Source organism: Petromyzon marinus, chromosome 1 (assembly GCF_048934315.1).
Source record: "Petromyzon marinus isolate PM22_M1 ecotype Great Lakes invasive population chromosome 1, UKy_Petmar_22M1.pri1.0, whole genome shotgun sequence".
In the NCBI taxonomy this organism is placed as follows: domain Eukaryota; kingdom Metazoa; phylum Chordata; class Hyperoartia; order Petromyzontiformes; family Petromyzontidae; genus Petromyzon; species Petromyzon marinus.
Genome location: NC_133667.1, coordinates 29,948,062 through 29,962,916, shown reverse-complemented (window position 1 = coordinate 29,962,916; position 14,855 = coordinate 29,948,062). Strand labels below are relative to the sequence as shown.

General features: G+C 47.4%; 1 protein-coding gene, 1 long non-coding RNA gene and 1 other non-coding gene across 6 annotated transcripts in view; 1 reads left to right on the top strand and 2 right to left on the bottom strand.

The window, feature by feature from the left end:
- Positions 1-6,268, top strand: part of MAP2K1 (mitogen-activated protein kinase kinase 1) — a 28,089-nt gene extending 21,821 nt beyond the window's left edge. The window contains exons 8-11 of the mRNA XM_032948421.2: positions 516-580; positions 742-803; positions 1,407-1,452; positions 3,130-6,268. Coding sequence (XP_032804312.1) covers positions 516-580; positions 742-803; positions 1,407-1,452; positions 3,130-3,243 — 287 coding nt within the window. The 3' untranslated portion in view covers positions 3,244-6,268. The remainder of the gene's footprint in view (positions 1-515; positions 581-741; positions 804-1,406; positions 1,453-3,129) is intronic.
- A 5-nt stretch (positions 6,269-6,273) lies between these two features.
- LOC116939692 (uncharacterized) lies at positions 6,274-13,344 on the bottom strand. Of its 4 annotated transcripts, XR_012941637.1 has the most exons (10): positions 13,262-13,344; positions 11,072-11,147; positions 10,419-10,521; positions 9,796-10,088; positions 9,442-9,542; positions 8,537-8,695; positions 8,169-8,289; positions 7,279-7,436; positions 6,943-6,992; positions 6,274-6,524 (listed from the first exon to the last, which is right to left on the bottom strand). It is a non-coding gene; the product is annotated as an uncharacterized LOC116939692 (long non-coding RNA). The 4 variants fall into 4 exon arrangements; XR_012941640.1 differs by lacking the exon at positions 13,262-13,344 and having other exon boundaries at positions 6,943-7,010; positions 11,072-12,172; XR_012941638.1 differs by lacking the exon at positions 13,262-13,344 and having other exon boundaries at positions 9,796-10,085; positions 11,072-12,171.
- LOC116943930 (small nucleolar RNA SNORD16) lies at positions 10,617-10,715 on the bottom strand. Its single transcript, XR_004403018.1, has one exon. It is a non-coding gene; the product is annotated as a small nucleolar RNA SNORD16 (small nucleolar RNA).
- Positions 13,345-14,855: the final 1,511 nt, after the last annotated feature.

The window sequence follows — 14,855 nt, the reverse complement described above, 5'->3', positions numbered from 1 at the left end:
CTCAACCGCCAGCGGCCATCCCTTCTTGTGGAGCGGCAACAAATACAAACCATCGCAAACGTGAAAAATAAGAACAAAATAATATCATTTTGAACGTTACATCACCGGGTATGAACCCATTGGGACATCAATTTTTTATTTTACAAGGCAGACCTAGGTTTCATAAAAAGAAGTGACAGCAGAATAGTGTAATGCACACCTAACATGCACAGCTAAGACAGGTCGACAGGGCAGCCTAGAGGTTCCTTGAGGCCCTGGGCTTGAGGCCCGGGGAAAGATGCCGCGTTATTCATTAGTGACAAGACACAGGCCCATTGTGGGGCCCTTTTGTGATTTCCGGGGCAAATTGCCCCCCCCACTACCCCCTACCCTCCACCCTGGCCCCCCTCCCCTCTGCAGGGCTTCACAGTATATGTGTCGTAACATGTTTGTCGTAATGTTATGTTATGTGTCGTAACGTGTACTATAAACAAAAGCATACGATGCAGCTGACTATCACCAAATGTGACTTTCAGCTTTTGGTGGAGGAGGAGGAGCACCGATGGCAATTTTTGAACTTCTGGACTACATCGTAAATGAGGTGAGTTCCTTGCGTGCGCGGTGTGTTAATCAATAATATACATCCATCTCACAGAGGTGAACATTGATAACTGTATGCATCAACATGGTCAGTTACAATGCAACGGCGATGCAGCTCGTCGTTGGTGGACTTCAAGATGTCGTTGTTGTTGTTGATTGCAGCCTCCTCCCAAGCTGCCCCCGGGCATCTTCAGCCAGGAATTCCAGGACTTTGTCAATAAAACGTGGGTGCTCCTCTCTACACGCACGCAAAGACAAAATACCTCCGCTTTGGCTTTATAGTCTCTTGGGGCTATAAGCTGTTAGCGAGCAGCTAAATAGGAGGGCTGTGGGGTCAGCGCCACTCTAAGCTTCCTTTGTCTTTTGCGCTGTTGGCGACCGCACCACAGCACCGGGTACAGGAAGAGTCAACAAAGGTTGAGGCACAGGCGAGATTGAGACGCGCGCAACGGCCCTTTTGTCAATCCACTGCTGGACGAGGGCCTCCCCACACCCGGCAGGCCGTGGGGGTTATTTCAAAACATGCTTCACCACGCAGGGCAGTGCGGGTTGGTGAAGGCGGGGAGCATACACAATGGGAGTATAGACGCACAATACAATGGGTAACATCGTACTGGGAGCATAGACGTGGAAGTATAGTACAGTACAACAATGGATTTGCACTGCTGCCCAGAATGCATCCATACCGCAGCCTAAACCAAAACGGAAAGTCTGAGACTTTTCCATCAAATGCAGAACGCGTGTTTGTTACATAATGAAATATAACCGTAGATTAAAGATAATATCTTCTGCATGTGATTAAAAATATCTATGTTTTTTTCTTTTAGTTTGATAAAGAATCCTGCTGAACGCGCCGACCTCAAGACTCTAATGGTAAAATCACTTTCACACACCGCAGCGTCCTGCAGCGAAACGCACGCGTGCGCCTTGCACATTCGAACACTTGACCGGCGATCGCACACGCACGGACGGGACTTAACACTTGCAGAATATTTTCCGGGTAGCCGGCAGACTGGAGTAAGCACGTGGCCAAGTAGCCAAGCCACAGCTATAAGTGAGTGGTGCTCCTCTATACAGGATGTGGTGTACCGGAGCCGGGGTGCAGAATTATTTTCCAAGTAGCCGACCCGGGAGAGACCAAATGGGGCGGACTTAACGCGAGCCCTGATCCTGCCCCTGCCACACTGGCCCACAAGTTTGCACTCGGTATCAACAACCCGAATCGGGTTCACGTACTCTTTGCCGCTTGCCACCCCCCCCCCCCCCCCCGCGTTGTAGGTTCTCAACCTCGTTTTGAAACGCATTTAGAAATGCCACAGTTTGCAAAGGTGGGCCCTTTCTAAAAACCCAGTGGCATAGCAGAGTAGGCATGGGTCCTGGTGCAAGGAATTAAATGAGTCCACTTTTCCTCCTCTTTGTGGCCTGGCGTTCGGACTCCTTTAGCCCACACCTCTGGTGAACACAGTTGGCTACGCACGGTGCAAAATAAGCCTCAACATACGCACATACAGCCCATGGACGCCAGCGCAGTTGCGCCGCCTGTATACCCGATAGCTATGCCGCTGTGTCTACTGCGACTGCATAAGCAATTTGTGGCAATTGATTAACAGGCTTCGACATAGCGGTTGACTGTGTTTCAACAGCATGAGACCCCGCTGGGACACCGAGCATCTCTTGAAAGGAAGCTGTGACCTGGGTCAAGTGACAGCAACACGTTGCTCTTTAGACCTAAACTGAAGCCGTCAACCCATCACGGTTTACCCCATATTCTTGTACAGGGAAATTGAGTTTTCAGGTCCATACGGCGAACAGCCGTTTCAATACGGGCAAAAATATACGGATATTTGTTTGTGTTTCTCCCTTGTGATGGGACTTTGTAGAATGAACGTTGAGATGTATAAGGCCACGGGGTGACCAATAAGGTGTCTGAATTGGACTGTAATAAGGTAGGGCACTGATAAGGGGTTGACAGGTTTGCTAAACACACATGCGCAACTTAATTTTCTCATAGGAAATTGCAACACATTGCCAAAAGCAAAGCAAAAACAAACAAGACAACACCGGTGATTCCGAACAAGGGTGCAACTTGCAAACATTGTTTTAAAACACGACAATTTAAATGAGCCACACTGGATCGCGGTTCAAAGTCTAGGCCGCTGTGGAGGTACAGCAGTGCCCTCTCTCGGGCCCACGTGGTATTGTAATTATATATTCAACACCACAAGTGCTATGTTGAGTGACAAAATGGGGCCCGATGCAATTGCACTTGCCTGCACACTCGATAGCTGAGCCCCAGGTCTTTCATTTCAGCCGGGTCTGTCTGGGTCAGCGACTCAAGAAAACATTTCCGCACCCAGCACGCCACATCCAGTATTCCTCGAAAGCTGTGGACGTGGCCAATAGTCAACGTGCCCACTCCAGTTTTACCAGCAACACGGGAAATATGAAGTGAGAAATTAAGCCACGGCTCTCGTGGGTCATATTTACCCACGGTGCTGTGCATTGTTGAGAAAATTAACGGAGAGCTGCCCTCATTCCGTGTCTCCCCAGGCTCACCCGTTCATCCGTGGAGCGGAGGCGGAGGAGGTGGATTTTGCCGGCTGGTTGTGCAGCACCATCGGCCTCCAGCCACCCGCCACCCCCACACAGCCCGCCACTCAGTAAAGACCTCGGCAGAGACTCGAGGACCTAGATCCATGAGAACATCGAGATATATACGGAGTAGACAGAGACCCCAATTGTCGCAGACTCATAAGACACAAACAAGACTCGCGGGACACAGAGGCAGACAGCCGTGGAAACGGAGGCCCGCAGACACATGTCCACGCGCCGCACAATCATCCTACCAAATGGTGCACACTCAAGGTCAAGAGGTCATCATGACCGAGGCACACCATGACAAAAGAAATGTACGATGCAGAGTTGTGAGATAATAACCGAGAGCTAGTGTTCCGCAAAAAACGTGAAAATGGTTAAGTTCAGCAACAGTAGCCACAAATTTATCTTTAAGACGGTGGCGACATCAAAGGGGTGGACGGGGTGGCTCAGAGGCCCTAGCGCCAGCTGCTGCCTGCGATTAAACTGGGTTCTTGAGTGCTGCGCTTTGATAGCCTCAGCCTGGTCACCAATAGCTGCACACAAAAAAAAGCCATTGCGTAATAATTTGTTTCCGCACTTAATTTGCCAACATTTTTGCTCTGAAAATTCAGTTTGACTGCCATCAGACAAACAGTGGTAGTGGGTGGGAAAGTGTCACCCTCTACTTATGCGGACCCGGCGTCACTCGAAGGGATCGTAGCGGTAGTTCTGTCACATCCGCTTCCATGGGCTGTTCTCCTACATGGACAGTTGGGCTGTCCTGCACGAGATCGGTACGGATACTCCGTCTCATGATATGACACCAAAAGCAGTTGGAATTAAATTAGGTAAAAATAGGAAAAAATTTAATATGGTGGCTACATCAAGCTGTTTATGGTACATGCGGTCTAGCGGAGCATGAGGCTTCGTGTTATTGCCTATGTTTAGTCTTTTGTGTAACGTGCTTAATATTTTGTCTTGGGTTCCATGTTTCCCAGATGGTTGTTATCAGCAGACAGGGCTGAAATATTGGATGGGTGAAGATTATGAATGTAACACGATGCAGCGTCGATTAAAATGTATTCTTATGCTCTCAATGCAATGAAAATCAACTCTAATTATACCTGATAATCGACTATCTACGTTGGTGTAAATCACATTGTTACAATTGGGCTGCTGGAGCTAACAACGGCACAAACGAGACAGTTACAAAGTATAATACAAGTGAGACGTTAAAACAAAAACCAAAAAATGGTGAATAGAATCATAACAGTTCGTGACGCTTCATTCCTGAGTCGTTGGAGGGTGGAATCGTCTCGTGAACATATCCACAAGCGTACACACACACATTGGGGCGGAGTGGTGGAACAGCGGTTAGTGCGCTGAACTTTGAACTCGGCAACATGAATTCGAATTCCGGCCCCGACTAACCTTTCTAACCATTGCAGCGAATGGCAGCGAAAATGGTCTTGGCTCTTGCCACTTCACCAACCCACACAACCAGGGTTAGTGTGGCCAAGCAAATCCCACGACTGACCCGGCATGGGGGGTGGTAAAAGCCTTCGTCCAGCAGTGAAGGGGCAATGGTGGGAATCGCAGACACCGCCAGGGGAACGAGTTGAAACGGCCAGATTCAAATGTGTTGTGCAACTTGCGCCGATTGCGACAGACCACGCGACGCTCACCTCGTCTCTTGCCACTTCGAAACTTGGCCACAAAGATAAAGTATAAAATGGGTTTAACGGAACAGACTGTCGGGGTTTACTTGGTGACCACCGATATTGAAAGTTTGGTTTAGGACTTTTAAGACTGGCGACCTCTGGGTGGGATCACCCAGTGGGTAGCTTTAACACCCAGAACAAGGGGCACAAGACCAGGAACTAAATGGTCAATTAGAATCACGAAATGGCCTCTTTATGGTTCAATACAAACGCTCACTAGAGCACGAAACTACACCTCATCCCTAAACAGTACCTTAAAAGATATGCATAAGGCAGTGTTGATGTATTGGGTTTAACTGTGCACCACTGCATTCCCAAAATGTATTTTTATCGAGACGAGATACATTGCCACATTCGCAACTTCACCACTGGCCAAAAACCTCAGAGCCGAGTAGGCTTTCGCGTTAGCCGACTCTGCACGCACTCCGTGCAGTCCACATCACAAAAAACCCATCCCGCGCGCGTCGCTAAATGTCTGCCAACGCCATCACAGCAAATCCACTCCATTTCGAGGGTCTCGCGTTTCGTACCAAGACGGCCATTCAGCCCCACGTGCATTGGGGGCTTTCGCAGATACTTGCGGTTGTAACTTGTGGACACGTGCGAGATGGAACATTGTCTGCACGTTGTGCTTCGGCTCCTTTTAGCAGCCAACTACTGCTGTAACGCGTCTTAAAATGTCCTGCGGATGTTCTCGGGTCAAATGGGATTTAAAGGCAAAGTCATCCACTGTGATGGTAGACATTTATGGTTGCACGATTTAAAAAAGTTTGTGTGTGAGGAAAGTCGCCAAAGTGGTTTGAAAATAAGGCTGAAGATAATTTCCTGCTGCTTGCCATTCGTGGTCAGTGCAAATCCTAAAGACCGTTAGTTTCCTTAATGTGCAACAGGCCAAATATGAAAACAAAGTAGCTGCAAAACTGCTATAGCTGTACACACATTACCGCGATTGCAGAACGAGTTAAATTACATTTCGAAACTGGCAGTGTCCAGTTTAACGTTACAGGTCCCTTTAATTTACATGCCATTTAAGGTTCAACAGGGCAGCCAATGGAGGCGTTACAGGCTTATAACAGCCATGGGTTGTGCAGGCGTTGGGAAACCACAAACTCCCTATATGTTGCAAGGGCCTATCGAGTCTAATACGGGAAAATGACGGCTTTAATCAGCGCAAGCACCCTTTAAACAGGCACCTCCCTAGGATGCTGTTTTTGCTGATCATGTGTCCTATTGTTTCCCCAAAGGGGGGGGGGGGGTTAGAACTGCCATGTTGTGTGACCAAGTCTCGTCACTTGTTTTGTATGACATGCAAAGTGAAAGCTTTCTGTTGTGTCAAGTGTACCACCGTTGTAATGCTGAAAAATGTCTACTTAAAAAAAATTACACAACCACCGCGTGTGATACTCAGATTTTTATTGTCAACTTTGCAAGTCAAGCTGTTCTTGAGCGTAACAGCAAATGCAAAAATTCAACGGAAAATAAGTAGCTTTCACAACAAAATATTACAAACGGCTACCGAGCTGCGCCATTTGCACACACCAAAGGCCAAGTCTTCTTCCATCTCCTGTACAGCGACATGACGGGAGGGGGGCGCTTCAGTCGCCTGTCAGCCTCTTGGCTACTTGGGTGGCAGGGTCCTCTTTCAACCTGGTGTGAAACACGAGACCATCACTTTTCAACAAGAGACTTCAAGTGGATTCACAAGGTACGTGTCATCCATATTAAAAGACCCAGAACATTATGCAATCCCATGGAAGAGATAATGCTCGCATTTACGGATGCACATGTAGATTTTAAGACGAGCACATTTGGGATTTAGTTTCGATTTGGTACCGTAGTTCACCTCCAAATGCATGCAATGTAGAGGAATGAGATCGCGATTCCCCCCCCCCCCAAAATCGGATTTCACTTAAGATTGCATAATGTGTCCGAGCTTTTAATAGCCAGAGATCAGTAAGACTCAATTTGTTTTCATTATAATCAACAACACGGAATATCATCAGTTCAATGGCTTTCGGAATACAAGAGCATGGAAAACGCGCGCGTGTACAACGTCTCCACTTACAGAGTTTAGGTTCTCGAAATCCATGTTCCAATGAGCAGTCCCCGCATGAACTGAAAGAAACAAAAGACCTGTTTAAGCTCAGCGGGGTCAATAAAAAAATGTATCTTAGCATACAGCATGTAAGACGTCTCAATTTGCGCTGTTACACCCATTGTACATTGCGTCGGGGTGTCGTGTTTTGCATCTGGAGAAATCAGCCTGTTCAGCCTCAACACGTAAAATCAGAACGGCAAGTGAACATTTATTGTGTCTCATCACGTTCTCCAGACAACAGTTTCAAAACACACACACGACATGCACCTTTAGGCTCGTGAAAAAAATAAAACCATAGCTCACCTTGGGGGCTATCGCCATGCGAGGCCCAGCCACACCAGCTCCAGGTTACATTCACTTCTTGGTGTGTCAGTATAAGGTGTGGCTCGGTGCAGCACTCCCGCGTTTCAATAATTAGTTGCACCAGGCACCTCTCCCAAGGACTCGTGATCACCACGACCCTGATAACGCAGTCCGAGAATGTGGTTAGCATGTGCACATTGGGACAATATTTCACCTTGGATGATTGCTAGAGATCGACTGTACACAATCAAATCTCAAACCCCATCCATTGCAATTAAAACTGAATATCATATTCAGCTTGAATAGCCGATAGGCACGAGTCTGCATCTGGAGAAATCAGCCTGTTCAGCCTCAACACGTTAAATCAGAACGGCAAGTGAACATTTATTTTGTCTCATCACGTTCTCCAGATACATACGACTGCGCTTCAGGACATGCGCCTCTCGGCCACTCCATCTTGTTACCGAAACACCGTTTAAACATTGGTGCGAGCCCATGGAGAGAACTCTTGCATCGCCACGTAAATCAGTCACGGTGCAGCTGCACGCCATTGCACACAATGGCGCCAGATTACTTTAAAATCATCCAACTTGTGAGCGAACCAAAGATCTTGACCACGTGGACGGTTTGTTTACGCCGATTGTGCGCAAACGTGCGAGGAATTTACTGCTGTACATTTTTGCATAATTATTTTTCAAATTACCACTCAACTGCATCGCTGCAGTTTTTCACCTTGGATTAGTTTGCTATCGACTGTGCAAATCCAAATGGCACCCACCCCCCAAATTGTAAAGCGTCTTAAAACCTTTTACAGCCAGAAAATTAGCAAGACTTTGTTTTCATAACGTGAACAGATGATCAGTTGACACGCGCTTCTCAACAACTTACACAGTTGGGCCATCCTAGAAGACCATCCCCCCCCCCCATTGAGCAGTCACGGCACAGGAGGATTCTCATCTTCAGCCCTTGTAAGATGGCAGCATTTGGGTGTTCAGCACAACGAGTAATGCACTGGGAAGAGAAACACCCATTTGTTAAGCTCAAGAGCAATAAAACCCCCTCTCACCCAGCAAAACATGAAATGCAGTTGGTGTCAGTATGCGGCGTTTGCGTCTGGAGAAATCAGCCTGTTCAGCCTCAACATGTAAAATCAGAACGGCAAGTGAACATTTATTGTGTCTCATCACGTTCTCCATACACCAGTTTCAAAACACACGACGTGCACCTTTAGGCTCAAAAAAATAAAACCGTAGCTCACCTTGGGGGCTATCGCCATGCGAGGCCCAGCCACAGCAGCTCCAGGTTACATTCATTTCTTGGTGTCGGTCAGTATAAGTGTGGCCCGGTACAGCACTCCCGTGTTTCAATAATTAGCTGCACCAGGCACCTTTCCCAAGGACTCGTGATCACCACGACCCTGATAACGCAGTGCGAATGTGGTTAGCATGTGCACATTGGGACAATATTTCACCTTGGATGATTGCTAGAGATCGACTGTACACAATCCAATCTCAAACCCCATCCATTACAATTAAAACTGAATATCATATTCAACTTGAATAGCCAATAAGCACGAGTCTGCATCTGGAGAAATCAGCCTGTTCAGCCTCAACACGTTAAATCAGAACGGCAAGTGAACATTTATTTTGTCTCATCACGTTCTCCAAATGCATACGACCCACCCCACCCTTCTAGGCCAATCCATCTGAATGACTAACACTGCACAATTTTGGTTGTCATTCCATGGAGGCCAATCGATTTCATCAATAGACACACCCACCGGTGGCGATGCAGTTACAACAGGACGTCGAATCTCAATTGCGTGAGATTCTAGTGTTTTTAAATCGATCGTGAATGCAATCCAATATTCATCCAATCGGTGGGCGAGCAAAAAGATCGCATGACTAGACAGTTCATAAAAATGTGTCCGTGCACACGACGTACATGAACGCGCCAATGTTTGCAAAAATGTGTCCTGCATTGCTGCTGTATTTCAGCTTGGGATTGATCAAGTCCAATCAACTGCATTTAAGAGGGGAATTCCAATCTCAACACCATTCAGGTCACCAAAATTATCTAAGCCTTGAATATACCGAGAAAACTCCATTTATTTACATAAAATCAACACCACAAAATGTTATCAGTTCAACAAATGCACTTCACCTCAACTTGCAGAGTGGAGCTGCTGGAGGAAGATGACATCCCATTGAGCGGTCTCAGCACACCCTTGCAGAATTCCGTTTGAGCGCTCAGAAGGTAATGCACTGTAAGAGACAAAACGCCAATTTGTTAGCCAATGCGCAATCACTCGTCACGTAAAGCGTGAAATTGCGGCGTCATGAGATTGCTTCAGGTGTCATGGTTACATCTGGAGAAATCAGCCTGTTCAGCCTCAACACGTTAAATCAGAACGGCAAGTGAACATTTATTTTGTCTCATCACGTTCTCCAGATGCCCGTACTTCAAACACCGATGCGCATCACAAAGGCTCATGAAAAACACACGAACGCTGCTCACCTTCGGGGTTTATAGCCAAGGTGCGGCCACACCAGTTTCAGATTGTTCAACTTGTTAGCGTTGGTCAGCATACATGAGTCGCCATCAACGGCTTCACCAGGGCACCACCTCCAAGGATTTCCTCATGACCTGATCAATGCCAGTGACTAGGCCATGCATGGCAGGTCCGGGATACATTTCACTTCATATTGTCGGTCGGGTCTACGTGTCCTCGAAGCCACTCGCCAACTCATCCCTTTCAATCTCGGTGGGCACAGGAGCACGTTTTGGGCCCTTGTTATCACCATGACCTGCTGGAAAACCAGAAATAGTTTTTTTCTTCCATAAGTAGTCTCGTATCAAGATTAAAATTATAACGTTCTGCTTAGAATTCTTAGGTCGAGGAACAGGCCACAAACGTTAAGCTGGAAAATTCCACATGCATGGCATGAAAATTAGAAATGCAAGCTAACAAAACTTAACTCAGGAAGTTACTTCACTCTTAATAAAAAAACTAATTCTGAGAGTACTTTATTAAACCCCAGCAGGAACACAAACACGAGCCAACATCTTATCTTTGTCATGACTCCAGAAATTTTAGCCTTATCAAATTTGGTTACCGTCTGATAAATCAAGACTCTCACCAGCAAGAGGCAGTTTCGCACCACATTCACCCACGGGATGGTCGCTCACCCTCCCCCGCTTGGCCAACATCCTTGTTGGCACCCACGTTGTCTTTCAGCACATCTGTAAGTTTGTACAGTCAAGGATTCTTTCCACAATTCGCAACTGGCGACGCACACCCACAACCATAACTACCCCCTCCCGCCAAGCACTCGCCTTGCTCAGTGGTTCGTTTTCAGCATCCGTGTGCGCTGGCTTACGACGGCAGGCTACCGCCACCAGACGCACAGTAAGTCGCAAATTACAGCATCATGGCAAGGCGGTGGTGCGCGAATGTGGGACTCTAAATTGTATTCTTTCAGTGGTGCAGCTATTTGTGTGCAGGCAGAGTTCAACCGTACCACAATGTGCAACAAAAAAAAGTTGGGACTTTTTGTATTTTGTTGGTCTTCCTCTGGACCGCCGATTAACATGGCTGGCTACATACGGTGTAAAGGAAGTTCAACATGCGTACAGGCTACATTGTAGAGATGCGGAAAATCGATAAGAGCCCCCACATTTAAATCCCTGCGCCAGAGGCCCATGACAAATATCCCACGCTGCTGGAACTTTCACTCGGCTCCCCCGAAAACCCCCAGAGCTGCAAAGGTGGGTGGTGATAACGAAAGGATACGTGGTTGATGGCACTCCGCCTGGACTGGCGAGTGGTGCTGCCGCTCGCCAGAGGGACACATGGCTGGTCTGGTGACCTGCAACCGACAAACACGTGGGGTCACGTCAAAATGCAATTGCAGTAAACCCAAAGCAATAACTCCGCAGTTTTAATAGTTGGAGAATCAGGACTTCGTTGTTATCAGGGTGCATCAGCAACACGGACCGAAGTAGGAATCTCATCACGTCTCCAACGCGCAGTGTACACTACACCACTGATACGATTTACCAACAACATATTTCGGTTACTTTTCAGCGTTTCTTCAACGTGCCTTTTAAACTTCCGCCTCCCTATACCCCACCCCCAAATCGATGGCGATCAAATCCTGCAATTCATCAGTCGCTGCCATAAACGTTTGCAGTCAAGGGAGTGCAAACTATTTAAGTCAACGACACTTTGAGGCAGGGATTACCGTATACCCACAGCCTTGATATTAAATTCTAAAATCATCTCCCGAATTCCACTGCACCCACCAACCCCTAGGGCTTAAAACGCGTCCTCTACCGGTATAGTGGTCGCATTACGCCGCACGCCACAAACCCGGGTTTGACCCCCCTCCCCTCTCTGCTGGAAATTGTATTCGTTGCAATAAAAATCTTCAGCCCTTCCCCTTCAACCCACCGCTTAGGATCAGGGCTCTCACGCGATGTGTCAGTCATGGGGGGGGGGGGGGTGTTGCTTGACCAAATACTTCATCACCCCGGTCAGTTCGCGTTGGTTAAGTGCCCAGGAATCGGTTCAGCCATCACTCGGCCACCAATTTTTAAGTGGCCAGAAATCGATTTCTAGTAACCGGGTTCGTCGTGGAATGCGCTAACCACTGTGCCACCTATCAAACCCCAACAGCGTCTCAGCGCTATACTGTGCTCCCACAAATGTTTTAGTAACGTTTATTTTTAGTAACATTTCCACTTTGCAAGGACTTGGAATTAAACTTGTTTAATTAAAATACAATGCAAGGTAGTAACGTACAAGCTCCGACGTGGGTCAATTGTAAACATTTTATATTTATTAATACTGCATCTCAATAAAAAACTATTGTATATTCGCCAAAAGTCTACATATATTTTAAACGGAGTTGACCACACTAAAAATAACGCGATTCAGACAGCAATCGTTAACGTGACTTCAGCAAACCACAATAGGCTTGACGTTTTACAAAACGCACATTTTAGTTGCCTTGTTCAATATTAATTTATACCAAACATTACACCGCCCGTCTTATTGTAGTCATAAAAACCGATTACTTCATCAGGCTAGAATGTAACGATTTGACATTCGTGAGGCCTTTCAGTTGGCCCTTATTTCCCAGACGGTGGCCTATCCTTAAAAAATCCAAACTTGGCATTTTTAACTAGTGATTAAACGCAACCCATTCACGTTAATTACCAATCGATTATTAAACGTTTTCGGCAACGCACTTCATCAATCTGCGACCGGCTAAACACGGAGGCCCTTCACGTGGAACTCCAGGTTAGCGACCCATCGTGGGCGTTTGCCGCGATCCCGAATTCGCCATTTCAACACGAAAAGCCGGGCCCAAAAGGTTCACTCAAGTTTTTTGGAAATCCTTAAACGCTAACGGGCCCCCCCCCCCCCCCCCCCCCCCCCAAGTAAGCTCACCAAACCCTCGGGATCCCCACGTGTTTTAAACCCACCTACGTTCACGCAAAAACTTTACTTCGGTCACAATCAACAACCCAAGCGGGCTTTGTGGGGCACGAAACGTCGGCGCCCAGGGTACAGCGTTTTGGCCAAAGGAACGTAAAAGTATCTCCAGGTGAGTCGCTCCCAAACGACCGATGATGGGAGCGGATCGGCTGCATCGCATTTGCGGTGGCGGATTCGGAGGGGCGAGGGAGGGTGCCCTTCAGCCAGCAGTGGATAGACTACGTCTGTTGGTTGGCAAGGCCCACACCACTATGCCTGACTTGCACGCGCGCGGGCCACGTGCTCGACACAAATATGCCGTAAAAGGAGCCTCGCACCGATTTTAATTGGGAGGTTAAAAACAAAACAAAATACCGCCCCCACTCTTACTAAACATCGCACGTCATTGTTGTTGCTTAGTAGCATTACAACAACAAAAAAGTTACGATGGCACGTTTCCAAGTTGTCATGATTTGATCGTCGCTGAGGAAGACGCCTTACCAACAACGGAGGTCCACCACGAAAAAAAGAGACCGCTGAGCTCGAGGCGTCCCCCTTATATAGCCCGAGAAAACCTTCCGCGGAGGGGGGGGGAGGGAGAAGTGATCCGCCCACGGCGCGCGCGAAAAATAATCTGCACCACCTTCTTCAGACCAAACGGAATTCCCACGGACGTTTAGGGGATTGTGGCCCCAAAGGGGAACAGATCGCAAAGAATACGACGCACCTCGAGTGATGTTTGTTACGCGCGCGCATACAAACAAACACGGTATCGCAGTTTTCGTCGAGGAATTATTTTCGGTCGGCGGAGTGTTACGGGTTGCGCTTCGGCGGTTAACCACGTGGTGTCGCGACGAGGCGGAGCTTGGAAAGATCGTCGTTGTCCTTGACCTATCCACTGCTGGATGAAGGCGTCAAATTCACCGGTCTCGTCCTTTTTTGTTTTTGCCGACGCAGCAATCCCGTCTCGCTCCTGCACGACTTATATTGTTGCTCCGTCTCCAGACCAGCCACAGATCTGGCTGTCCGCCTGATGACGCCGCTTTGTAATTACTGACGAAACGTCGTACTCAAGATTGTAAATGTTATGGATGCACTCACCAACAACACCGCTGTGCTGTACTAGTAACGAATTGGCACGTTCTGATTACGTGACAAATCTTACTAATTGGCTGTGTCGCGTGGTGGCGGATTTAACGACACATTTTTTATTTAGGGGCCGTCCATAAATGACGTCACGCGATTTTTAAGCCCCCCCCCCCATCGTCACACGGCGTCACATAGTCAGACCCCCCTAAAAAATGACGTCACAAAGCTCTGCCCCCCCCCCCCAAAATAAAACATACTTCAAATCGCTTTAAACTATTGCCATTGTAGTGCGTTTTTAATGTGGCGCTGCACTCTAATGTTGTAGATGAAAACATTTATCAAAAAGTATATTTAATTAAGTAGAACGTGTCTATAAAGTTGCGCATTTTGATGTGACGTCACATTTCTCAAACCCCCCCCCCCCAGGTGCGTGACGCCATTTATGGACGGCCCCTTAAACGATCTAACCCAAAAAAACCTATATTATGGATATTGGTCGCGAAAGCCTACGTATTATAAACTTATTTCATTTTCTGACAATGTCCACGCCTGTTGTTTATCACGTGCACCCTTCATATACCTCCCGTGCGTACCGCTCTACTGCGTCAGTCAAGATATATTTTCATGGGAATGTGGAATTCCCGCTTTTGCTCTGGGCCTCCAAAGGAGACGGACCACCCACTGCTACTTTGAAGTCACTTGGACTCACAACGTTGACTCAGCTCTCAGCTATTATATTATAATATTTATAATAGCTGAGAGCTATAACAAAAAAGGAGTCTTCTGACCAAACCTCGCTGTACCACATTGACAATTCTATCGTGCCAACACAACACCCTCCCATTGGCCATCACGTATGCTATATGCAGGAACTGGATAGTTTCTAACGGATAAAGGAGCCTTCTTCCATTAATTCGTAGACATTGCTGTTTATACATTAACCAAGCTCGGAAAGGGCTTTTACCATCCAGCGGGGAAAATTTCACCTAAATGTGTTCTCAGCTGA